Source organism: Equus przewalskii, chromosome 5 (genome assembly GCF_037783145.1).
Source record: "Equus przewalskii isolate Varuska chromosome 5, EquPr2, whole genome shotgun sequence".
Taxonomy (NCBI): Eukaryota; Metazoa; Chordata; class Mammalia; order Perissodactyla; family Equidae; genus Equus; species Equus przewalskii.
In genome coordinates this window covers 74277708-74304982 of record NC_091835.1, presented here as the reverse complement: position 1 = coordinate 74304982, position 27275 = coordinate 74277708, and the positions used below count along the sequence as shown (strand labels likewise).

General features: G+C 39.7%; 2 protein-coding genes across 2 annotated transcripts in view; one reads left to right on the top strand and one right to left on the bottom strand.

Annotated features, from left to right (window-relative positions):
• Nucleotides 1-27275, top strand: part of LOC139083404 (olfactory receptor 6C2-like) — a 152761-nt gene that overhangs the window by 103522 nt on the left and 21964 nt on the right. The window lies entirely within an intron of this gene.
• LOC103545756 (olfactory receptor 6C4) lies at nt 17746-18675 on the bottom strand. The gene has a single exon (XM_008512311.2). The coding sequence runs from the start codon at nt 18673-18675 to the stop codon at nt 17746-17748; it is 930 nt and encodes a 309-aa protein (XP_008510533.2).

Here is a 27275-nt window from a genome sequence, read left to right as displayed (position 1 = left end):
TTATCCAGTCATCGCTTGATGGGCACCTAGGTTTCTTCCAAGTCTTGGCTATTGTGAATAATGCTTCAATGAACATAAGGGTGCATGTATCTTTATGCCTTTGTGTTTTCAAATTCTTTGGATAAACACCCAGCAGTGGGACAGCTGGATCATATGGTAGATCTCTTTTTAATTTTCTGAGGATACTCCATACTGCTTTCCACAGTGGCTGTACCAGTTTGCATTCCCACCAGCAGTGTACGAGGGTTCCTTTCTCTCCACATCCTCTCCAACACTTATTGGTTCCTGTCTTGTTAATTATAGCCATTCTGACCGGAGTGAGGTGGTATCTCATTGTAGTTTTGATTTGCATTTCCCTGATAGCTAATGATGTTAAGCATCTTTTCATATGCCTGTTGGCCATCTGTATATCCTCTTTGGAGAAATCTCTGTTCAGATCTTTTGTCCATTTTTTAATTGAGTTGTTGGTTTTTTTGTTGTTGAGATGTATGAGTTCTTTGTATATTTTGGATATTAACCCCTTATCCGATATATGGTTTGCAAATATCTTCTCCCAATTGTTAGGTTCTCTTTTCATCTTGTTGATGGTTTCCTTTGCTGTGCAGAAACTTTTTAGTTTGATGTAGCCCCATTTGTTGATGTTTTCTTTTGTTTCCCTTGCCCGCTCAGACAAGGGACTTGAAAATATGCTGCTAAGACCGACCTCAAAGAGTGTACTGCCTATGTTTTCTTCTAGAAGTTTCATGATTTTGGGTCTTACATTCAATTCTTTAATCCATTTTGAGTTGATTTTTGTGCATGGTGTAATATAATGGTCCAGTTTTATTCTTTTGCATGTGGATATCTAGTTTTCTCAACACCACTTAGTGAAGAGATGATCCTTTCCCCATTCTGGTTGCCAATCTATTTCAGTCCCTAGAGACATTATGGTCATTTAGCCAACACCAGAGGTCTCTGCATTTCAAATCTCTCAGTTCTGCTGGCCGCTATAGTAACCACGCTTATCTTATTTCTATTTCTACCACCTGACGCCTACAGGTCAGGGTCTCCTCATCCCATTGAATTCGGGGAGCCCTTTTCAATAGCACCATCTCCCAATGTCATCCCTGGACTTTAGGGAATAGTCACTACAGAGCACTTCAGGATACCACGGCTCCCTGTCAACAATGTGTTTCTCAATGTCTGATGAATGGAATGGAATCTGAACGTTTGGAATTTCCTGGGCTGTTGTTGGAGAGTAGATGAGCTAGTCTTACATAATAAATCTGCTCCAGTATCTCAATCTCCTTAAGTCTTTGGATGCCTTCTCAATAGCAAAAGGAGGAAATTCTGAAATCTCAATTTCATTCAGTGTAGGACACATTTGGGCCAAGTAGAGTCACGTCCAGCAACTTGAGAGACCAGCATTCACATCAGTAAATTCAACCCAATCCATTGTTTCTTCTCACTTTACCCTAATTCTAAAACTCTAATGATTCATTCACATAGATATTCCTCAGGTTTCTGTTGATATAAATAAGCTGTCTTGAAATTCTTTAGGTGCGTGTGGTACCTCCTTCCAGGTCATACTGTACCCAATGCCCTGGAGTCTGTTTGAGCTTGAGTCTGGTTATTGGACTCCAAGCAATGAGACAAAGTGAGGGTAGATCTTGAACGAATTCAGTATTCTGCAAGAAATCTACCTCAAAAGAGGTCATTATATCATTACATCTTTTTCAGGCAAGAAGAGCTCAAACCCTTGAGACAGGATATAAATGTCTACTTCTCTGGCAAAGATGGTTAAGCGGAATATGGGGCGTCAATGGAATCTACCCATATGTGCCCTCTAGTAAACACTGGAGGTTGTGAATTCAATTTGCCTAGAAATGAATTCATCCACAAGATTAGACTTGGGTTGGTTTTCAAGAGTTTCAGTCCTGGAGCTAATGGAAGTCATAGTTATCCGACTCCTTTTTCATAACGAGATGGAAGCTTAAAATCCTGAGATGATCACTTTTCTTTCTCCACGTTCCCCAGATGCTTAGAAATAACCAACCAAGGTTACAGTTATGTTCCTCATTTTCACTAAAATATTCCACGGTGGCAGCTACTTGATAAAAGCAAGTCATAAAAACAGCACACATTCAAGAGGTGACAAAACCCACCTACTTATAGGAGTACTGCAAAGTGTTATGGATATTTCTGCAAATTAACATTTACTGTATTCTTGACTCACGTCTAGGCTAGATTGCCAGATCTTGGATGGCATCTTATCTCCTACAGGCCTTCCCTGATACTCCTGCCACAAACGCCCAGTGCAAATAATAGTAAACTTCTATTAGGTAGCAAAGAGCACTACTCGTTTCACACGTAAGGTGAGAGACCAAACATAGAATGCTGCCAAACAAAAAAGTGTTTTAAGAGGAGAAAAAATTTAATCATAACCAAAGGAAAGAAGTGTTTATAGGAATATTTAGAATAAGCAAAGCAGCAAGTTATGATTATTAGTCACTCTATATTTTCAAATATTTAGAACGTTAGGAAATGTTTCGATTTGAGGAAAAGAGCGCAGAAAGATAATAGGCTCGAGCTGAAATGGAGTAACAGGGAGCATATATGCCCTCTAGGTTAAACCACTAAAAATTCAACTAAAATATATGAAATCAAAGTTTTCCAGATAATTCACATCAGACAATGCCAGACAGTGATCCCTGAGAGATGATTACTTCAGCTTACTTACTGGAGACAGTGGGGGGTTGGGGGGACCCATGTGGACCCCATCAGTCTGCTAGAGTTGGGAAGGTGTAGGTGGTAGTCCAGGGAGCCTAAAGTTCACAAGACAGTATGGAGAAGTGGGAGAGGCACAGAGAGATATCTGTGATCTACAGACAGCCCATCATGAGCGTTCAGCTGAGTGCTGATCAGCATATACCCATGAGGAAATTGCCTGACCGAGGTAAGAATCACCCAAAGCATTGCGAAGAACCATATTCTGAGCCCACACTGATGGAAATGGTTCCTATCCACATCAAACATAACTAAAACTCTCATAGTTTACTGGGTATTACTCAGAAAGATTTACCTCAGCTTGGGCAAAAAAATCACAAGGCTAAACACTGCTCTGGTCCATTCTAACACAGATTTAACACAGAACCCGAGAGAAAAACTGTTCCCAAGTGATTTAAATGATACCAGAACAAACCTAAGGGATCTTTACAGACATCCAAATGCATCCAGCCTTCAAGAAGGTAAAATTCATAATGGCTGACATGATCAAACTCATCGGGCATGGAAAGAAGTAGGAAAATACAACATATAGTGAGTAGAACAATCAATACATACAAATAGACCCAAAATGGTGATACAATTAAAATAGATTAAAATTAAAACAGACGATACAATTAAAACAAAATACAGTAGTTATAAGTGTAAACAGTATAAAACAGTTAAGACAGTAATTGTAGCTGTGCTCCACACTTTGAAGAATATAGAAGAAAGAAAAGGTTAAGTAAAAACATTAAAATTATTTTAAAAATCCAAGTCAAACCTACAGAGACGAAAACTACACCGTCTGAGAAAAATACATGTGGAATAGTTTTAACATCAGTTAGATATTGCAGAAGAAAAACTTAGTTAACTGGAAGAAATAGCAGTAAAATCTTCCTCTATAAAACACTCAAAGAAAAAACTTTTAAAAACATAAAAGAGCATCAGGGAACAGTGAGACAAATTTAAGAGGCCTGATGTCTTGTGTAATTAGAGTCTCATTTAAAAAAGGAGAAAGGAGGGAGAGAAAAAATATTTGAAGAAATGAGTGAAAATATTGTAAAATTCAAAAGGTGGACAGTATAAATCCACTGACCAGAGAAGCTCAACAAACCCTAACCACAATAAACTGGAAGGCACAACAATTTTAAAAATTGTTTAAAGCTAGTTATAAACAGAAAATTTTAAAAGCTGCCGAAGAAAACAATCTTTAAAATTTTTTTTTTCTTTCTCACCCCCTTCAATCATTTCTCCCAGCCCTCACTCCTCACTTCTGCCAACCACCAATCTGAATCGCTTCTCTGTATCTATGAGCTTGTTTTTCTGTTTTGTTTTGTTTTAGATTCCACATATAAGAGAGATCATACAGTATTTGTCCTTTTCTGTCTGACTCATTTCACTTAACAGCAATGCCCTAGAGGTCCATCCATGTTGTTGCAAGTGGTGAGATTTCACTCTTTATTATGGCTGAATATCATTCCACTGTATACGTATCTATACACCACAATCTCTTTATCCATTCATCCACTGATGGACAGTTAGGCTGTTCCATATCTTGACTGTTGTAAATAGTGCTGCAACGAACATGGAATGCATACATCTTTTCAAGTTAGTGTTTTCATTTTCTTCAGATCGATGTCCAGAAGTGGAATTGCTGGATCATATGGTAGTTCTATTTTTAAATTTTTGAGGAACCTCCATAGTGTTTTCCATAGTGGCTATACCAGTTTCCATCCTCACCAACATTGCACAAGGGTTCCCTTTTCTCCACATCTTCACCAACACTTGCTATTTCTTGTTTTTTTGATAATAGACATTCTAACAGGTGTGAGGTGATATCTCATTGTGGTTTTGATTTGCAGTTCTCTGATGATTAATGATGTTGAGCATCTTTTCATGTACCTGTTGGCCATCTGTATGCCTTCTTTGGGAAAATGTCTATTCAGATCTTCTGCCCAGTTTTTAACTAGATTGTTTGTGCTTTTTTGCTATTGAGTTGTATGAATTCTCTCTATATTTTGGATATTAACCATTATCACATATATGATTTGCAAATATTTTCTCCCATTGAGATAGGTGACCTTTTCACTTTGTTGATGGTTTTCTTTTCTGTGCAGAAGCTTTGTAGTCTGATGTCGTCTCACTTGTTTATTTTTGCTTTTGTTGCCTATGCTTTTGGTGTCAGGTTCAAGAAATTCTTGCCAAGGGGCCGGCCCAGTGGTGTAGTGGTTAAGTTCACGTGCTCCGCTTCAGTGGCCCAGGGTTCATGAGTTCAGATCCTGGGTGTAGACCTACACACTGCTCATCGATCCATGCTGTGGCAGCATCCCACATACAACATAGAAGAAGATTGGCACAGATGTTAGCTCAGGGACAATCTTCCTCAAGCTAAAAAAAAAAAAGAGGAAGTTTGGCAACAGATGTTAGCTGAGAGCCAAGCTTCCTCACTGAAAAGAAATCTTCACCAAGACCTACATCAAGGAGCTCACCGCCTATGTTTTCTTCTAAGAGTTTTATGGTTTCAGGTCTTACGTGCAAGTCTTGAATCCATTTTGAGCTAATTTTCATATGCAGCGTAAGATAGTGTCCAGTTTTATTCTTTCACATGAGGCTGTCCACTTTTCCCAACACAATTTATTGAAGAGACTGTTCTTTCCCCCTTGTACATTCTTGGCCCCTTTGTCATAAATTAGTTGACCATGTATGCATGGGTTTATTCCTGAGCTCTCTATTCCTTTCCACTGATCAATGTGTCTGTTTTTATGCCAATACCATGCTGCTTTAATCACTATAGCTTTGTAATATAGTTTGCAATCAGGGAGCGTGAGGCCTTCAGTTTTGTTCTTCTTTCTCAACATTGCTTTGGCTATTTGGGTTTTTTGTGGTTCCATACAAACTTTAGGATTATTTGTCCTATTTCTTTAAAAAATGCCATTGGAACTTTGAGAGGGATTGCATTGAATCTGTAGATTGCTTTGGTTAGTATGCTCATTTTAACAACATTGATTCTTCCGATCCATGAGTGTGGAGTATTTTTCCATTTATTTGTGTTTTCTTCAATTACTTTCACTCATGTCTTGTAGTTTTCAACATAGAGGTCTTTTACCTTCTTGGTTAAATTTATTCCTCAGTATTTTTTTTTACAGATTGGCACCTGAGCTAACATCTGTTGCCAATCTTCTTTTTTTTCTTCTTCTTCTCCCCATAGCCCCCCAGTACATAGTTGTGTATTCTAGTTGTGAGTGCCTCTGGTTGTGCTATGTGGGATGCCACCCCAGCATGGCCTGATGAGCAGTGCCATGTCCACGTCCAGGATCAGAATTGGCGAAACCCTGGGGCACTGAAGTGGAGCACGTGAACTTAAGTACTCGGCTACAGGGCCAGCCCCAACCTAGGTATTTTTTGATGCAATTACAAATGGGATTGTTTTCTTTATTTCTCTTTCTAATAGGTTGCTATTAGTTATAGAGACACAACAGATTTTTGTGTATTGATTTGTATTCTGCAACTTTACTGAATATGTTTATCAGTTCTGACAGTTTTTTGACGAAGTCCTTAGGGTCTTCTATACATAAAATCGTGTCATCTGCAAATAGGGACACTTTTACCTCTTCCTTTCCAGTATGGATGCCTCTTACTTCTTTTTCTTACCTAATTGTTACCAGAATGGAAGTGGTGAGAGTGGTCAGCCTTGTCTTGTTCCTGCTCTCAGAGGAAAGGCTTTCAGCTTTTCACCATTGAGTATGATGCTAGCTGTGGGCTTGTCGTGTATGACGTTTATTATGTGGAGATGTGTTCCCTTTATACTTGCTTCACGGAGAGTTTTTAAAATCTAATTACAGGGGTCAGCCTGGTGGCATGGTGGTTAAGTTTGCCTGCTTTGCTTCAGCGTCCTGGGGTTCACATGTTCAGATCCTAGGTGCAGACCTACGCACCACTTATTAGGCCATACTGTGGCTGCATCCCAAATATAAAATAGAGGAAGCTTGACCAAGATGTTAGCTCAGAGACAATCTTCCTCCAGCAAAAAGAGGAAAACTGGCAAAAGATGTTAGCTCAGGGCCAATCTTCCTCACCATCCCCCCCCCCCACCAAAATCTCATTACATAAAAGTGAGAAAATGTGAGGACAGCATACTTCTTGGTAGAAACAATGGAAGCCAGAATGTTCAAGACTGTGTGCTTTCTTCCAGTCCCATAGAGTCAGGCCAGCTTTCTGCACATGCTAACAAGCCATCTGCAAAGGCTCACTCTTACCACTGTCAGGGGAATGCACAGGGAGCTGGCCACAGGCTGGGAGGCTCGTGGAACATTGGGGGTGCCTGTGGATCAGTTGAGGGGATCCGCAGGTGAGGGATTCCAAACACTCCTTGGTGGGCTTCCTGGTGGAGTCCTCAAAGTGGTTAGTAGGACCCACCTCCCAATGGTTGCTCCCTCTGAGCCCTGGCTGCTACTCTCCTGGCTGCTCACTGCCCCCTAATCTTGCAGTTTGCAACTCAGATTTCTGGATGAGGCAAGAAAAAAATGTACCTCTTTGTTGGTTTCCACACAGCTGGGGAACAAGGCGCTCACTTTCACACTCTCACTTTCTCCCACATGAGAAATCATGGACCTATAGAGTCTCTCTTGGCGCTGAGATGTGCCACTTTGCAGGAGGGATGATGTGGGCAAAGTGAAACTATTCCTCGTACCGTCTTCAAACATTCAATCTCCAGTGTTTCTTTCTGCTCCCGTGGTCTGCTGGAATTTCTCCAGTGTACCCTCAGACTTCCACAAAGGCACTCTTGTCCATGAGTGATTGTCAAAATTGGTATTCTTTGAGAAGACAGTAGAAAACCTACTCTGCCATGTTGACGATGTCATTCATTCCTTTTATTTTCAACCTTTTAATATCCTGCTTTAAGTGTCTCTTATATGCAACACATTCCTGGGTTTACTTATTTCTATTTTTAATCTAATTTGAGGATCTGTGGTTTTTTTATTGCGGGATACACAGATATATTGTTTTTATAATTACTATATAGTGGCACTGATTTCTGCCATCTTATTCTGTATATTCATCTATTCTACTTGTTATTACTTTTTATGTGTATCTTTCATTAGATGAATACTTTTTATTTTGTTGATTTAAAAGTTATAAATTCTATTTTATTTTCAGGATAGATACCTTAAGATTCATCCTTACTCATTTTAATCTAAGGATTTCTTAAACTTATATCTTTCTTTCTTTCTTGGATGACAGCAAATATGTTATTATTCTTCGTGTGTATGTTACTTTGGACTTTCTTCAAAACACCACCATGTACGTGTTTTCTAGAATTTTAGTTCTGGCAATGAATATAGATTTTCTGTCTTTTACTCTTCTTTGGGTCTTACTTTTTAAAAGATAAAAGTATATTTTATATGATTAATATAATTTATTATATTATATATAATATATATAATTAATATAATTTATTTAATATAATCATTTTAAAGTTTCATATTATTTGCATCATCCTTCTGGATTTATTTATTCTCTTATTTGAGTATTTCTTCTGAAAGTGTCTTCAGATGTGATCTTTGTATGTCAAGCCTTCTGAAGTGTTGTCACATTTAAATGTCTGACTTCTTAAGGTGTCTATTTTCCTTACCTATCTCATCTCAGCATACTCAGAGATATCCGTCTTTCCCTATTAAAGGAACTATGTTATTATTTCCTTCTTTTTTCTTTCCCCTTCTCTTCACCTGTAACTCTTATTATCTAGGTTTATTTGGCATCTGCTCTTGTTTCTCGGTGACTATTTATCTACCTACCTACCTAATCTAATCACTTTATTGTTTTCTGTTGCTTTATAGGAGAGTTTATCAGATCTCTGATCTCAGAGAGTTTGTCACTATTTTTGTATTGGTTCTATCTCTCTCGGTATGAGCTTCATCTGTTTTGTTCTTTATTTCCATCATTAGGTTTTTCAACAGTATTTTTTACCTAGTTCTTTATGTGTTTTGTCCTTATTTTTACCAGTGTGATTTTTATCTTTCTGAATAAATTGTACTTATTTCAAGTTCTTGATGTTTCTGTTCCAATAATAATTCTTTGTATCGTATGTTGTCTGGTGTGTAATCATGCCCCCTCTCCACTCCTGCAGTGGATCTATTCCTCAGATGGGTGATTATTTTGACTTCTGAACTCATGACCTCTGTGTAGCTTCAGCTATACTGTCTAGTGATATGTGTGAGCAGATTAAGCCCTAGTTTGTGACATTCTGAATGAATTAAAAGAAATGGAAAAGATGATCCTAAGGCCAGAGAGCCCAAGTCGTTACAGAACTGTTCTTACCTTATTTGGCTTCTTGAAAAATTCTCTTTTTTCTTTTGAATTTTATTTTAAACTGGTTCCAAGACACAGCATTTGGAGAAGACTACCTGTTTAGATTTGGAATCTGTAAGTCCACATCCTCTGGGGGCTTAGGGAGAGAGGAGAGAGGAACGAATCCCCAAGAGGGACAGACCAGCCCCGGTTGTTTTATTATCTCCTCACTTAGCTCTGCTCTGATAGCATCCTGAGAATGCCAGGCGGGTAAAGCTGCATTTTTGATTCTTGTCTGCAGTGGTGCTAGGAGGGATAAAACCCCCAAATTTATACGTTTTGACACTGAACATTTCGAGAGCCCAACTGCAGAATCATTAACCTCATTCCTTTGCTTAGCTAGGACATGGAGTACCTGCCAAGTATGCATTAACACAAAGCCAGCTTAGATGAACAGTTTCAGGGGAGCATGACTTGTCTTTGGACAAGCTCATTTAGAAGGTGATGAATTCCTTCCCAAATTCATTTCTAAATGCTTATATTATGAAGGCTGGATCAAGACTTGGCTAGTGTTCTTGAACTTTGATTCATACCAAGTACTCTTCTTCCTTGCCTCAGCATACTCAGAGATATGCAGGGCACGTGGAGTTGATGGTAGCCCAGTCCTAACAACCTGCTGCCAAGTGTTCTGATCTGTTTTATCTGTAGAATGCGGAAGGCCTTCACTGATCTGGCTGCCCACGGATGCAACTGGACACAAGAGGAATGGAAATAAACAGGCTTTGCTAGAAAGGAATTTGAAGTAGAATAGCCAACATGTTTACAGTTCCAGTTACACTAAACCAATCAATTTAATACCTGGTCTAACCAGTTAAGACCTAGTTTCTTTAAAAGGGTACTGTACTATTATCATGTTGTTATAATGGATATCATTTATTAAACACAATAAGTAATGGCTTTTTAAATATTTTACACCTATTATCTCGTGAAATGCTCAAAACTATCCTACAAGATAGACACTATTACTATCCACATTTTAGAGTTGAGAAAAGCAAGTCTTCGAGAGGTCAGTAACTATTCCAAGGAGACTCTGGTAGAAGGTTGAGAATCTGGGATTTGAACTAAAGCCTGCATTTTAAAGCACATTATGGCACTGTCTTCCACTTGATCATAGGTTTTGGTAGAAATGTGGATCAGCGGGATCTTAATGATTCAGATGTGGCTGTTGAAGAATATTTCTCTATGAATTAATAGTAGCTCAATGAATTTGGAATAAATTGAAAGTCAGCGCTAATCTCTGGCTTAGCCACCAAAGATACCCCAATGTTCAAAACAGCAATGGCTTTATGTAAAAGACCTTTTATTAAAAATGTTATACACTCTTCAATATTTTCTGTAGTTCTGGAAATTTTTTTCCATCATCAGTCTGATCCAGCTTGTTCCTTAGATGCTGAAGAAGCAGCATTTCACTCAACATTATTACCACATATAAAGCATGTGAATACACCAGGTGATGACCCATTTGTATCCCAAACAGTACCCAGCCTTCTACAGCGCTTTAGGATAGAACTAAACTATGCGCAAGTGCTCAGATTTCCAAAATGTCCTTGGACCATTGAAGTTGAGGCCTTACTACCCCCTTCAAATTCAACTTGTTACCTTGGATCCATGTGTGGAGTTCTTGGTAGGGAAGTCTATTCTCAGTTGATTGCTAAGAGTCACAATTTGGAACATTCTAGATATTAAACTGTGTTGATATTTTATATTCTTTTTCACTTTATTAAACAGGCATCTATAGCTTATGCTAAAAACAAAGGCAAAAATTTGGGGAAATGTAAAGAATTGAGCAATATCACAGAATTTGTCCTTTCTAATATCTAACAAAAGTAAACAAAAAGATGAAAATGAAATCACAATAGAAAAAAAATTCATCAGAAGTTACCAAAGAAAGAGAGTGGGATATATCTCAGGCGGTGGGTTAAAAAGATGTCAGCTATGTAAAGCAATGAGTGAGCCTGTCTAGGAGAAGTGAGAGGCTTCTAACCTTGCCTTTAGAAACCTCTTGTAAAACTAACTACTGAAAATGGACATGTAAGTTGACAAAATCTTGAGAACTTTTCTTCAGTTGGAGAAAAGTAGATCAATGTATATCTTTTTAAAAATTATTCCTTTATGGAGGTGGGTGAAGCAAAATGGCAGGGTGAGCTGACCCGGGACTCTCCCCCCTCCAAACTACAACAAAGGACTGGAACGAACTTGAATTTCAGCAAAATAAACCTAATGCCAGGACGTCAGAGACCTACAGTATCAAAAATACGGAGGACGGAGACACTGCTGCTGGCCTCGGAGGAGCTGGAACGGGGTAGGAGAGAACTTCGCTACCTCACCTTGGGTCTGGGATCGCTGCCGCGGGTGCGGGAAGGAGCAGGGGAGGGGCCGCGTGACCGGGGGATTGTCCAGGACTCCCGCCGCAGGTACAGTTGGAAACCTGCTGATGGGGGAAAGCTTCCGTGTGTGGGAACCCCATAAACCCAGGACCCCAGGAGACCAGAGAACAGAACTGATCCGAATCCAGATCGGCGCAGGAGAAAAACCACCCCACCCCCCCGGCAACCCACGCTGGGCGCCGCCATCTGGCCGGAAGGCGGAGAGCTCAGAACGCGTGGCTCTTGACCCCCATCTAGTGGCGACAGGCTGTAACTGCAAGCGAATTCTACCACCATGCGAAAAAACTTCCCCTCTACCATCCAGCAATTTATAAAAGCCCCAGACCAGAAGGAAAACAATAAAAACACATTAAGTCCTGAGGAATTGGAAATAGGTAAACTGAGTGAAAATGAGTTCAGAGCAGCTATAATAAAAAAACTCAATGAGGTAGAGAGAAAGATAGAGAAACAAGCCGAGTTCTGGAGTTACTTCACAAAAGAGATTGAAATTATAAAGAAGAATAAAACAGAATTACTAGAGATGTAAAACACAATGGGCCAGATAAAACAGAATACGGATTCCCTGAATGCTCGTGTAGACACCATAGAAGAGACAATTAGCATAATTGAAGATAGACAGGCTGAATGGCTCCAGACAGAGGAAGAAAGAGAACTAAGAATTAAAACAAATGAGGAAAATCTCCAAGAGATAGTGGATTCAATGAGGCGAAAGAATTTAAGGATCATAGGAATTCCTGAGAACGTGGAAAAGGAAAATGGAGCAGAAAGTGTGCTTAATGAAATTATAGAAGAGAACTTCCCAAATCTAGGGATTGAGGGAGAAATTTGTGTAGAGGAAGCTTTCAGATCTCCTAGATTTGTCAATGTAAAAAGACCCACTGCAAGGCATATAGTAGTACAAGTGGCAAAAATGAAAGACAAAGAAAGAATGCTCATGGCGGCAAGACAGAAGAAAATAACCTACAAAGAAACTCCTATCAGACTTTCAGTGGATTTCTCTACAGAAACCTTACAAGCTAGGAGAGAATGGAGTGATATATTCAAAACTTTAAAAGATAAAAATCTTCAGCCAAGAATACTCTATCCAGCAAGAATATCCTTTAGACATGAGGGAGAAATTAAATCTTTTCCAGACAAACAAAAGTTAAGGGAATTTGTAACCAAAAGTCCTCCACTACAAGAAATCCTCAAGAAGGCTCTCATACCTGAAAAAAGAAAAAAGGGAGAAAGGGGTCACAAACCACAGAGTAGGGAGACAGATAAAAAGAACCAGAATAGGATAGCAAATATTCAACTATAGCTGTAGGATAAAGGTAAGGAAACTACCATAGCAAAGATGATCTTATCACTCTAACTACAAACTCATAACACGAGTTGGAATAAGAAATGAAAATAATAATTTAGGAGGGGAAAAGCAAAGGGACTAAATCAGTCTAGGCCAAGTAAGTAAGAGACCACCAGAGAATAGACTATATTATACACGAGATTCTAAATACAAACTTCAGGGTAGCCACTAAACTAAAAAACAGAACAGAGCCACAAAACATAAATAAGGAAAAATCTAAAAAACCCAGCATAAGAAATTGTAGTATTAAATGGGTAGGCTAAAGAACACAGGAAGAGAAATGCAGGAAATCCAGATAATGAGCAACAGATTGACAGCATTAAGTCCACATGCATCAATAATCACTCTCAATGTAAACGGATTGAACTCTCCAATAAAAAGACACAGAGTGGCAAAATGGATTAAAGAACGAGATCCAACAATTTGTTGCCTCCAGGAAACACACCTCAGCCCCAAGGACAAACAGAGGCTCAGAGTGAAGAGGTGGAGGACGATACTTCAAGCTAATAACAGCAAAAAAAAAAAAAAAAAAAAGCAGGTGTTGCAATTCTTATTTCAGACAAAGTGGATTTCAAAATAAGACAGGTAAAGAGAGACACAGAGGGACAATATATAATGACCAAAGGGACACTTCATCAAGAAGAAAGAACACTTATAAATATCTATGCACCCAACATAGGAGCACCAAGGTTCATAAAGCAACTATTAACAGACCTAAAGGAAGATGTTAAAAACAATGCAATAATAGAAGGGGACCTCAACACCCCACTCACATCAATTGACAGATCATCCAGACAGAAAATCAACAAGGAAATAGTGGAGCTAAACGAAAAACTAAAACAATTGGACTTAATAGACATATATAGATCACTTCATCCTAAAACAGCAGAATACACATTCTTCTCAAGTGCACATGGAACATTCTCAAGGATAGACCATATGTTGGAAACAAGGCAAGCCTCTACAAATTTAAAAAAATTGAAATAATAACAAGCATCTTCTCTGATCATAATGCTATAAGGCTAGAAATTGATTACAAGAAAAAAGCTGTGAAAGGCACAAAGATGTGGAGACTAAACAATACACTACTGAACAAGCAATGGATCATTGAAGAAATTAAAGAAGAAATAAAAAAATACCTGGAAACAAATGAAAATGATAACATGCCATACCATCTCATATGGGATACAGCGAAAGCTGTATTAAGAGGAAAATTCATCTCAATACAGGTACATCTTAACAAACAAGAAAAATCCCAAATAAGCAACCTTAAAGTACACCTAACGGAACTAGAGAAGGAAGAACAAATAAAACCCAAAGTCAGCAGAAGGAGAGAAATAATAAAAATCAGAGCAGAAATAAATACTATTGAAATGAAAAAGGTGGTAGAAAGGATCAATGAAACAAAGAGCTGGTTCTTTGAGAAGATAAATAAAATTGACAAACCCCTAGCCAGACTTACAAAGAAAAAAAGGGAGAAAACTCAAATAAACAATATCAGAAATGAAAGAGGAGAAATAGCAACAGACTCTGCAGAAATACAATGGATTATAAGAGAATACTATGAAAAACTCTATGCCAACAGAATGGATAACCTAGAGGAAATGGATAAATTCTTGGACTCCTACAATCTCCCAAAGCTCACTCAAGAAGAAGCAGACAATTTGAACAGACCAATCACAAGGAAAGAGATTGAAACAGCAATCAAAAACATCCCAAAGAATAAAACCCCAGGACCAGATGGCTTTCCTGGGGAACTCTACCAAACTTTCAGACAGGATTTAATACCTATCCTTTTCAGGCTATTCCAAAAAATTAGGGAAGATGGAACACTTCCTAACACATTCTATGAGGCCAACATCACACTGATACCAAAGCCTGACAAGGACACCACGAGAAAAGAGAACTACAGGCCAATATCACTGATGAACATAGATGCAAAAATTCTAAACAAAATTTTGGCAACCAGAATTCAGCAATTCATCAAAAGGATCATACATCATGATCAGGTGGGATTCATACCAGGGACACAGGGATGGTTCAACATCTGCAAATCAATCAACGTGATACACCACATCAACAAACTGAGGAATAACAACCACATGATCATCTCAATAGATGCAGAGAAGGCATTTGACAAGATCCAACAGCCATTTATGATAAAAACTCTGAACAAAATGGCCATAGAAGGGAACTACCTCAACATAATAAAGGCCATATATGACAAACCCACACCCAACATCATACTCAACAGGCAAAAACTGAGCGCCATCCTCCTGAAAACAGGAACGAGACAAGGATGCCCTCTATCACCACTCTTATTTAACATAGTACTGGAGGTTCTGGCCAGAGCGATCAGGCAAGAAAAAGGAATAAAGGGAATACAAATAGGGAGGGAAGAAGTGAAACTCTCACTGTTTGCAGACGACATGATCTTATATATAGAAAACCCCAAAGAATCCATTGGAAAACTCTTAGAAGTAATCAACAACTACAGCAAAGTTGCAGGGTATAAAATCAATTTGCATAAATCAGTAGCATTTCTATATTCTAATAACGAACTAACAGAAAAAGAACTCAAGAACACAATACCATTCACAATCGCAACAAAAAGAATAAAATAGCTCAGGGTAAATTTAACTAAGGAAGTGAAGGACCTATATAATGAAAATTACAAGGCCTGTCTGAGAGAATTGGATGACGACATAACGAGATGGAAAGACATTCCATGCACATGGATTGAAAGAATAAACATAGTTAAAATGTCCATTCTACCTAAGGCAATCTACAGATTCAACACTATCCCAATCAGAATCCCAATGACATTCTTTACAGAATTAGAACAAAGAATCCTAAAATTCATATGGGGCAACACAAGACCCCAAATTGCTAAAGCCATCCTGAGAAAAAGAACAAAATGGGAGGCATCACAATCCCTGACATCAAAACATACTACAAAGCTACAGTAATCAGAACAGCATGGTACTGGTACAAAAACAGGTGCACAGATCAATGGAACAGAATTGAAAGCCCAGAAATAAAACCACACATCTATGGACAGCTTATCTTCGACAAAGGAGCTGAGAGCATACAATGGAGAAAAGAAAGTCTTTTCAACAAATGGTGCTGGGAAAACTGGAAAGCCACATGTAAAAGAATGAAAATTGACCATTCTTTTCCACCATTCACCAAAATAAACTCAAAATGGATCAAAGACCTAAAGGTGAGACCTGAAACCATAAGGCTTCTAGAAGAAAACGTAGGCAGTACACTCTTCAACATCAGTATTAAAAGGATCTTTTCAGACACCATGTCTTCTCAGAGAAGGGAAATAATAGAAAGAATAAACAAATGGGACTTCATCAGATTAAAGAGCTTCTTCAAGGCAAATGAAAACAGGATTGAAACAAAAAAACAACCCACTAACTGGGAAAAAAATATTTGCAAGTCATATATGTGACAAAGGCCTAATATCCATAATATATAAAGAACTCTCACAACTCAACAACAAAAAATCAAACAACCCAATCAAAAAATGGGCTGGAGACATGAACAGACATTTCTCCAAAGAAGATATACTGATGGCCAATAGGCACATGAAAAGATGCTCATCATCGCTGATCATCAGGGAAATGCAAATCAAAACTACACTAAGATATCACCTTACACCCATTAGAATGACAAAAATATCTAAATCCAATAATAACAAATGTTGGAGAGGTTGTGGAGAAAAAGGAACCCTCATACACTGCTGGTGGGAATGCAAACTGGTGCAGCCACTATGGAAAACAGTATGGAGATTCCTCAAAAAATTAAAAATAGAACTACCATACAATCCAGCTATTCCATTACTGGGTATCTATCCAAAGAGCTTGAAGTCAGCAATCCCAAAAGTCCTATGCACCCCAATGTTCATTGCAGCATTATTTACAATAGCCAAGACATGGAAGCAACCTAAGTGCCCATCAACAGATGAATGGATAAAGAAGATGTGGTACATATATACAATGGAATACGACTCAGCTGCAAAACAGAACAAAATCATTCCATTTGCAATAACATGGATGGACCTTGAGGGAATTATGTTAAGTGAAATAAGCCAGTTAGAGAAGGATAACCTGTGTATGACTCCACTCATATGAGGAACTTAAAAATGTGGACAAAGAGAACAGATTAATGGCTACCAGGGGAAAGGTGGGGTGGGGGGTGGGCACAAAGGGTGAAGTGGTGCACCTACAACACGAATGACAAACATTAATGTACAACTGAAATTTCACAAGATTGTAACCTATCATTAACTTAATTAAAAAAAAATTATTCCTTTGTGGAAAGATGGAAGATGGCTACAGTTTAAAGATAAATGAAAAAGGAAAGGAGAATCAAAATTATTGACATATTGAGAAAAGCATAGTCTCCAGGGCTCCGTGAAGAACAGCGCCCATTCTAGAGTTCCTTCAAAACAACGCAGATAATGTCGCTTCTTTTCTCAAAACTTCTTTGACTCACCAATGTCCAGCTAACTACATAGTTTGTAATTAAATTCCTTCATGATCTGGCCTCTCTTTCTCACTCCAAATTCTTGACTTCCTATTTGAGTAAATAAGCAATATACTTTGCCTCCAAAATTTCAAATCATTTCCAGAAAAGTTAACTCTTTCCAACTGTCCTTTTTATGGATTTTCATTCATCTTTCTCTAGTAACACTTACCAAGTAATTTTATTTTTGTAAACTTATTACAAAAATTTATAGTTTATACCCATTTACACCACACTCGACTGTACATTCCTTGAAATTAGGACATATTTCTTGTGCCTTTCATATTTTTATCCTCAAAGGCCAGCTCAGCATCTGAAAAATAGTAGACACTCAATACACATTTATTGAGTGAAATATATTTTCATTGAAATGTAGTCTGTTTTTTAAAGCTTCACAATCTTTTTGATGGTGTCCTTGAATGCCTGCTTCACTTGCTGATTTCTTAGAGTATAAATGAAGGGGTTTAATAAAGGAGTAATTGAAGTAATGAGCACAGCCATTCCTTTGTTGAAAGCACCTTCTTCTTTTGCAGAGGGATTAATGTACATAAACATGCAGCTGCCATAAGACAGGGAGATGACAATCATGTGAGAGGAACAAGTGGAAAAAGCCTTTGTCCTTTGCTGGGCAGAAGGGATCCTCAGAATGGTCCTGATAATATATGTATAAGAAAGTGTCACCAGCAGCAGAGTAACCACCAGGGTCACAACTGCCAAGAGGATGACCATCAATTCTAAGAGGCTTGTGTCTGAGCAGGCAAGCTCCAGGAGGGGCCCATAGTCACAAAAATAGTGATTCAGCACGTTGGAGGCACAGAAATCCACCTGGCTTATCAGGATGATTGGGGGCAAGATAGCTAGGAATCCCCCCAGCCAGGAGCAGAACACAAGTTGTATGCAGACTCTGCTGCTCATGATGGTCAGGTATTGCAGGGGTTTGCAGATGGCCACATAGCGGTCATAGGACATAGAAGCCAAGAGGTAAAATTCTGTTGCCCCAAGAAATATAGCAAAAAAATACTGGGTCAGGCATCCAGCAAAGCTGATGACCTTATTTCCTGTTGTCATGCTGGTCAGAAATCTGGGAATAAAAATGGATGTGAAGGAAATTTCTAAGAAGGAGAAATTCCGGAGAAAGAAATACATGGGGGTCTGGAGGTGGGGGTCGACCAGAGTGAGAATGATGATGGTCAGATTTCCTAGGACACTAAGCAAGTAGGTGAGGGACAGAAAGATGAATATCACCACCTGGAGTTCAGGTTGGCTTGTGAGGCCCAGCAGAATGAACTCAGTAAATGTGGTCTTGTTTTTCATTGTTGACCTTTAGTAGAGCTAAAGGAAAATGGTGAGAATGATGAAAACCAAAGTTTCTCAGGTGGGAGAGATAAAGCTGATTGTAATCCACAGGATCAGGTCATATATTACTCTATTCAATTGGCCCAAACCATCCGTTGGACTGGACTTGTCTCCATGGAAGCCCCATATCTTCTAAGTAAGTGACCTTATTCTTAAAGGTTTTGTGATTCCTCAGATCAATCTCTTTCTGGGTACTTAACAGAATCTGTTACAGAATAACTACTCAAAATTTTTTCAGAAGGATACATTTTTGAACCTATCCTTTGCCCCCAAAATGTTTGTGAAATCTCCACATTTAAGTCACTTTCCTCTGACTCTCTTAATCTCTGTTACTGCTGTGCTCTTGGTAGAAGTATCTCTAGCTGATTCTTGTTCTGTGCTTTCCTTTGCCTTCCTTGGGCCGTTTTCCCTCTCTGTTCTTTTTTCCCCTCCCTGTACTAATTGATGCTTCACTGGCTATCTGCCATGAATCCTCACCTTCATTACTGTTCAAATATCTGCCTTCTTTGTTTCAGAAACCAATGGGAATTTCCCCATGCATATAATGCTGAAGATCCTGACACATAATTGATTTTTTTATACACCCCCAGTTCTTTTTTAGGATGAATTTGTAATAGGGCTTTAGGACTTTAAGATCTTTGGTTCAATCATATCTCACTGTATATTGTGAGCCTCTTTGTCTACATGAACAAGGCCCAGGCATCAATAAATCATATTAATTAGCATTTTCTTATTTGTTTCTCTGCCATGTTCACAGCCTCCAATGCAATGATTTGGGCTATATCTCTGAGAAAAGACATCTTGAGAGACCCACAGGCAGCATCTCAGAGTGGATTTTGCACAAATTCTTAAAGAGTCCTCAATGGCAAACTCAGGATGACAGTTTGTCATGCCTCAAGCTTTCCTGTCCTCTATTCTTGCCATACAGAAATCAGGAAGAGGGATATCCATGTTTCTGACAGTAAGAGTCTTTTGTAGATAAATTGGTAATCCTCAAGGAAAGAAGCTTTGGTGGTGGTACTGTGTGCATCTTTAGATTTTTCTGATTAAGAGACAAGGACAATATAAGCGGGCCGTCTAATTCACATGAATATGGGCTAGAAAAATCAAACCCTGACAATCATTCTTGTCAATCCCCCCATTATTCCATACAGCTTTCGGAGGCATCAGGTGATGGTGAACATTGAGCTGGATCCAATACAACCCTCCCTTCCCTGTTTGTACTCACCTGTGGTCTTTGGCAAGTATTGCATTTCATCCAGATTTTCACAACTGATTGATTTCATGATCCACGTTTATAGAATAATAACACCAGCGACTTTAAAAACATACAGTGCTCACACTCCTGACGATCTGAATGACTGCAGTGGGTTATTTATCTTGTTGTTTCTAAGAGGTAAGCGAAAGTTGAGATGAGCCATGTGAGTCTTTGAGGACAATTAAATGTAACATGTTTTCTATTGGCTCCCATCCGCTTGTACCTTCTCTTAATGGAAGTTCCCAAGTTTGTGGGGCTTAACTAAGAAGGAACTGTATTACCTTCCATTCTATGAATCCAAACCTGAAGCCAAACATAGTTCCTGAGAGACATGGTCTTTCACATGTGTAATAAAAAAGAAAAACAAAGAAGCAAAACCTCCCATAGCACCAGCAATGATAGAATTAGAAGTGAGGAATCTAATAAACTGAAATTTCCTTAATATTTCTGTTCTAAGGGAGATTATTGTGAAGTCCTTAGAAGGCAGAGTATGGGCTTATTTGCAGTTTCTAAGTTAGCCAGAGCGACACAGGTTTTATCTGCTCTTTTTGGAACATGTACTTGGGGATCAATTTCCTGAAGAAGCTAAAGATGCCCTGTGGACCCTAGTTCAAAAGACGCAAGTGAACCTCAATTGTTGACAAGTGTGAGAACAAGCTGTAAACATACCGCTGAGGAGAGAAGGTCCAGAGAGACCATGATACGGGTTCCATGAGAGAATCTGCCCCAGCCTTGAGGTTAGTGAAGCTGAGAGCAATGACGTGAGACCCCTGAGGATTGGTATGCCTGGCCTAGTCATTGTTCCTATTATTTCTCCCTTTAATAACCCAATTTAGCTAGTGTTCAAACCTGATATAATTCATTTATATCGCTCCACAGTGGATTACCCCTGCCTTCACAATGTCACTTCACAGTGCATTACCACAACCTTAATGCCATGGTATCCTCCATTAATACCTGCATACCTAATATTACTGAAATTAATACTCCATCCAATCAGCAACTAGGAAATATTTTGCTGTTATACATTTGACTAATATGTCCTATTCTATGACTAGCTCTACTGCCTTTCAGAAGCAATTTGCCTTCACCTTTGAAGGAGCAATACATTTTCACTTGCCTCCCAGTGGTATATTTCAACAGCCTACCAATGCATGTAACTTTGCAGGCAAGATCTTAACCGCATCCAACTTATCTAGGAACACAGAAATGACATCGTATTGAGAACATCCTCCTCCTGCATGGAAATTCAAAAGATGCACTCACATGGGCTATACAAACGCTTGTCACAGAACTTTCCAATCAGAGTTGGGCCATTGCATCCTGTAAAACTCACAGTCCTGCTACTTCAGTAAAATTTCTGAACGTTACTCATTGGCCCAAGGGTGATTCATACCTGATGCAGTAAGCAACCAACTCTTCACTTTCATCAGCACTTCTTACTTTAAAGTAGACACAGCCTTTACTGTGTTCATTTGGGTTTCAGAAGCGACGTGTTCCTCATTTGCAAATTTTATTTAACTCCATTATGCTGTTCCTCACAAACTGGCTCACTTTGAATGGGCCACCCAGCAACAAAAGACTCCAGAACCTGTCGAAATTGAAATAAAAAGACACTGAAAGCAGTGTCCCACCCAGAAAGGCCCTCACTGTAGAGGCTTCAACAACCTCCTCTCTTGCCCTCGGGAGCCCCTGGATCAGCCATGGCAGCCACAAATTGTTCCTGGGTTTCTGGTGCAAGAAACTATCTTCCTTGGCTGCACCCCACACCATTAGGGTGGCAACTGTGGCTGCATACTGGGTCCTTCTTGAGAGAAACGCTTCCACAAGTCCTGAGCCTGTGACTCTCTGCACCCTGTTGTCCATTATGCCTTGGATCATTGAGGCAGCACCCCCAAACTTGGCATGGCCACAGACACCTCATTATTAAAATGAACATGCTGCTTTTACAGCCAAAAATGGGGCCTCTGGCATGTCCCACCTATAAGAGGAAGTGGTTTCCATGTCCTCACTCCTTTGCTAGATGCAATGGTGCCTGAAGAGGTCACCCTCTCCCGTATCCATTGGCCACCTAGGGAGCCCCTTGAGAACAACTGAGTGATCAGGAAAGGGAGTTTGTATCCTTTAGATGTCAGCACCATCATCATACACAATGGAGCCCACTAAAAAGCTGCTGCGTTCCATTCCCTAAATGGGACATCCTTAATCAAAGATGATACCAAAGGGTCAGCACAGTCATCTTAGCATGAGAGGATGTCCAGGCAAACAACTGGCCCCTTCTGCACATTCTTATAGACTCTTGGACTATTGTCAATGATATAGTCATGTGGTCTGACCAGTGGCAGCAACAATTCCTTACCCAAGGTGTTCCCTCCTCTCCAATGGGGTAAGGAACTTTGAGAATTTCTTGCCTCACAGATACCCAAAATACTAGTCAAGGTCACTTTTGTTCTACTTAAACTAAAATTCAGTCTTCAGAGACTCATTGCAATGAACAGGTTGATAAATTGGCTTGGATTTCTGACACGCATACTGACACATTCTCAGGTTTTTCACCTATGGCAGCTGTATCTTCATCTACATCAAACCTTTAGGGAAGGAAGGAGTAGCCATTAATAAGGTCATGTTGATGCTCACTCCTTCAGTCGCCCCTTTGCTTAACCCATTTATTTATACCCTTCAAAACAAACAAGGGACAGAAATCTTCAAAGACACAATAAAATGGATTGGATTTCTCACCAAGAAGTAAGATGCTATTGATGTTTGATGCTAAGTTGAATTTAAATCTGAATAACTCAGAGTAACTTTTATGAATTTGCCAAATGTATGATTTCTTTGTATTCTATAGATTCACCAATCTAAGCTTCCTTCAGGAACATTTTTATCTTATAATCAGAAAACCAAAATCGAGTTATTTAGTTTTTCTTTTTGCTTATTTTATGTAAAATGGTTCCTTCAATCAATGCGTGCACCTGAGAGTAGATTCCCAAAATACCCAACGTCATCAATAGAAATGAAAATAAATAAAGTTACATCTTTATCCATATGGTCTTCTCATGATGAGTATTCTAAGTTCCACTTACTAGGAATACTTTAATAGCTAGCTTGCAAAAATTGGAGCATAATTAAAGATCGTGTACTAAAGCTCTAAAAGTTATCAAAAAATTATGCACTCTAGAGCTCTCAATATTAAAAGTCTAGCAGAGTGATGTCCACAAGATGGTGCCATACATTATTCCCAAGCCAATCCCCCTCACACAAAGTCCAAATATCAACTGTCCATAGACTAGTCACCATTGTGAAAATCTCAGAACCTGGGATAGTGGCTGAAGCACCTCCCTAGAGTACAGAGACCTAGGACCATATTAGAAGGGTAAGAAGAGTGGTTTCACTTTAACTGCATCACCCCTCCGCAGGCTGGCACAGCACTGCACCAAGAGGGCCCGTCTAGGCCTACAGTTTCTTCAGTGGGAAAAAACAAGCCCCAAGTGGATATCAAGCTTCATCAATATTGCAGAACACTTCCTGGAAGGCCCACTTGAGTCTCGACTCATGAGGATTACTGCGGGGAATCTGTGGGACTAGACTACCAGGGGTCAGATAGAGATGGAGAAGGGGATGGGGCTTATAACAACCACTGCTCACTCCTTGGAGGACTTTGTTCCTGATAGCAGTGGTGTCTGAGCAGAGATCCCAGTCAGTAGCTCTGTTCATTGGCCAAGCCGAGCTGATGGCCTTGTCTGGCTAGAGCCTGGTTGGCAGTTCTACATGATTGGTGTTCCTGACCAATGGGTTGTACCAGCCATGGGGCCCATTTTACAGCCCTGCCTGGGCAGGGAAGCAAGTTCACTGACTGCCCAACTACTGAGCATAAGCTCCAGTCCCACCCCATTGGGAAGTGTGACCATAGATACCCAGCAGCCAAGGTGCATATCCTCTGACTCACTAGCAAGGAAGCAAATTCACAGCCCTACCCAACTACTGAGCATAGCCTCTAGTCCCACCCCATTGGGCGGACTGTCAGCAGATGCCTGGCAGCCATGGAGAACATTCTATGGCCCACCCATTTCGAAGTCCTGCCCGACTGCTGAGCCGATCCTCCAGTCCTTTCCCACCAGGAATCCCACCCAGAGAACCCAGGGAGCTTGGAGCCCATCCAACAGCCTTCCATAGCAGGGACCCAAGCCAGCATCCCTGCCCAACTGCTGAGCATAACCCCTGATCCCACATAACCAGGGAGCCTGAATGGACACCCTGGGTAGCCTCAGAGTCCAACCTAAGTACTGCCCAGCCGTGAAGCCCATCCTACAACTCCACCCAGCGACAGAGGCCAGCCTTTGGCCCTGCCTGATTGCTGGACACAGCCTGTGGACATACCCAGGCAGACAGCACAGCCAGTGAGCCTGCCCATTCACAGAGCACAGTCTCCAGCCCCACCCAACTGAGTGTCACAGCTGGAAGCTCCTTCCAGCCAGAGAGCCCGGCCAACGCCCTCCTCCAACAGCAGAGGAGAGCCAATAGACTACCCAATTGGTAATCCCAGCCTGTGGCTCTGCCCAAACTCAGGCACAGCCTACGGCCCCACAAAATCACAGAGCACAACCTGAGGCCCTGTCTCACAGCGAGCCTTGCCTGGGGCCCCTCCTGAACTTGGAGTGCAGCCAGCAGCACCAACCAGTTGAGGGGCACAGCTCCAGTATTACTGTTGTTGAGGGCCTGCCCTCTCTCTCAATAACTGACCCACATTTGTAAAGATCTGAAGGCATTTCCACTGTGAGTGTGATGGCTGCAGTGCTATGAGGGTGTATGGAATTCGTATTCATTTTGGATGAGGAGAGGGGCTATGAGCCAGGCAGTTACATGCACATGTTGATTCTCTGGCTCCAGCTCAGACTTCCTAGTTCTCAGCTACTAGGCTTTATGAAAAGCTGGCACTGCCGAGCCTTGTGGAAGGGTAGGGGTGATCTCTGGGCTTATGATGATATGGTGGATACTGAACACAATACACTAGGATCTCGCATTCTTCTTAAGCAGAATGACACCTGTGGGTTTAACAAGGTCCCTGCATGTTTTGAGCGTGAAATAGCAGTAGTTGAGTTATGAAATAGCAGTGATTAATGGATATATGAATACCTAATTAGTTCTACTTTAATAGGACCCGAGGATGAACTGTATGATCAGTAGAATGAAATAAACAAACATTAATTCTCATTGAAATAAGACATTTTAAGAACTAATGATCAGAAATCTGGGGAGGACTGACTTCAGTAGGTTATATGAGCGTGCCCTATAACGGAAATCATCAGAAGGCCCCCAGCATTTAGACAATGTAAAGAGAACATGATGAGAATCAGATTATCATTTCATCATATGAGTGTTTTCTTTTTTCTTTTTTTGCTATAACTGATGCCATTATGATTGCATTTCTTATCTCTGTGGACACTGCCCCATAAATGCTGGTTAATATTTCTTCTTTCTTTCTTTTTTTTTTTTTTGCCACAGTTAATTTCACTGTAGATTCATTAGTAGTTTGAAGAAGGTCACCAAGGACATTTTTGTGTTTCACTTAATTATTCCCTGTGCACTTAAGCAGATAAATCCAATAAAGCACATGCCATTTCTATTAATGAAAATTTGTAGAGCAATCTATTTCTTTGCACAGGGAGGTCAGACCATCATCACTTCCACAGCCGGGAGAGCTGCTGGCATTTGTTTGCTGTTATTGTCCATTCTTCAGTCACAGAATTCAGGGAGATATTATTTAATAGTTTAATGAGAGACAGGAACTCTCACCAGATTCCACTTCAGACTTGGTGCTGATAGGAGCAAAGGGTGCTGTTCTCCACGCCGTTGCATACCACCTTGCATTTGCAGGCACCCTTACTGGAAGAGCATGTGGGGCTTAAAAGTATGCGGAAGTTAACCCAAAATTATAGCCGTTAGCACCTCGTGTTTCTCAGATCCAAGAAGGGACTTTTGGGTTCAATTTCCCAGAAAGTGATGAGGAACAACCAGAAGGTAAGTATGAAATGTTTGTCACTTCATTTATGTACCTAAAATTTTGGGAACTGGAACCTTGGCAGTTGTAAAAGCAGTCTCTGGGTAAAGGCAGCGAATTTAGATATTTCTGCTAGAAAATCGAAGTCCAAGAAGTACCTTTATGTTCAGAGAGGATTTGAAGAGTAATCTCGGAACTGCCACTTTGTTCTTCTTATAACATGACAATAAATCTGAACATGACTCTTGAGCAGTGCTCTTGGAAGAGGTCGGAGTTAAGGACAAGATGAGCTATACAACAACTGGGGAGTGTAGTCACGGCCACAGTGTAATGATTTAATGAGAGGGGCCTAAAAATGATATAAAAAAATATTTCCCCCTTTTTCATTGACTCCTAGAACATGAGGGATAGGAATAACTTCCAAGAGGCAACCACCCATTTAAAACTTCCCGCTGCATGGCTGTTTAACTTACCCTCAAACATTTCCAGACCATCCCTTGGGTTGCCTCAGTCCTAAAAAAATCCATAATAATTAAAGTCACATTAATTGGCTTAGATTACATTCTAGGATTTGAGCCTCTGATGTTAATTGTTCTTTTACTGGTGCATTCAGTAAAATAACTCACATAAAAGTGTGAAATAAGTACATGATTGTTAATATTTAAAACAATATCATCAGGGAAATATAATGATGATGATTTTGTACTTAAATGACCATTTAGAATAAAGTGGTGTACCTCACTTATAAGAAAAATACCAACAAAACAATTAATAGTTAGGATTATTTTGTTAGTAAAAGTATTAAAAATAATATCCCAAATAATTAATATTAAATATTAAAAATGATATCCCAAATAATAATAAATGCTATGGGAAACAGAGATTCTCACTTACAAATGGTGAAAATGTACACTGGGACACATTTTATAAAGGACTAGTTTGGCAGTAAGTATGGGAAGCCCTTTCTTCAATATTTCCTTTTTGACCAGTTTTTAAATGTGAAATTAATCTGACAAAAATATTTATATACAAGAATGTTCTCTAAAACATTATGCATTATTATATAACAAATTGAAGCAAGCTTAATGTTCAATATTAGAAGTACTAATTTCATAATTTTCTTTCTTACATGAAGGGATATGATAAGAAGTAAAATTGTTGTTGAAGAATATTTAATGACATGAGGAAAATCCATTGTAAGTGCTTTAAAAATAATTGAATGGGGGCCGGCCTGGTGGTGCAGCGGTTAAGCTCGCATGTTCCGCTTTGGCACCCCGGGGTTCTCCAGTTCAGATCCCGGGT

Excerpts from the sequence above, each read along its gene's own strand:
- LOC103545756 (XM_008512311.2), bottom strand. The coding sequence starts at position 18,675 with ATGAAAAACAAGACCACATTTACTGAGTTCATTCTGCTGGGCCTCACA.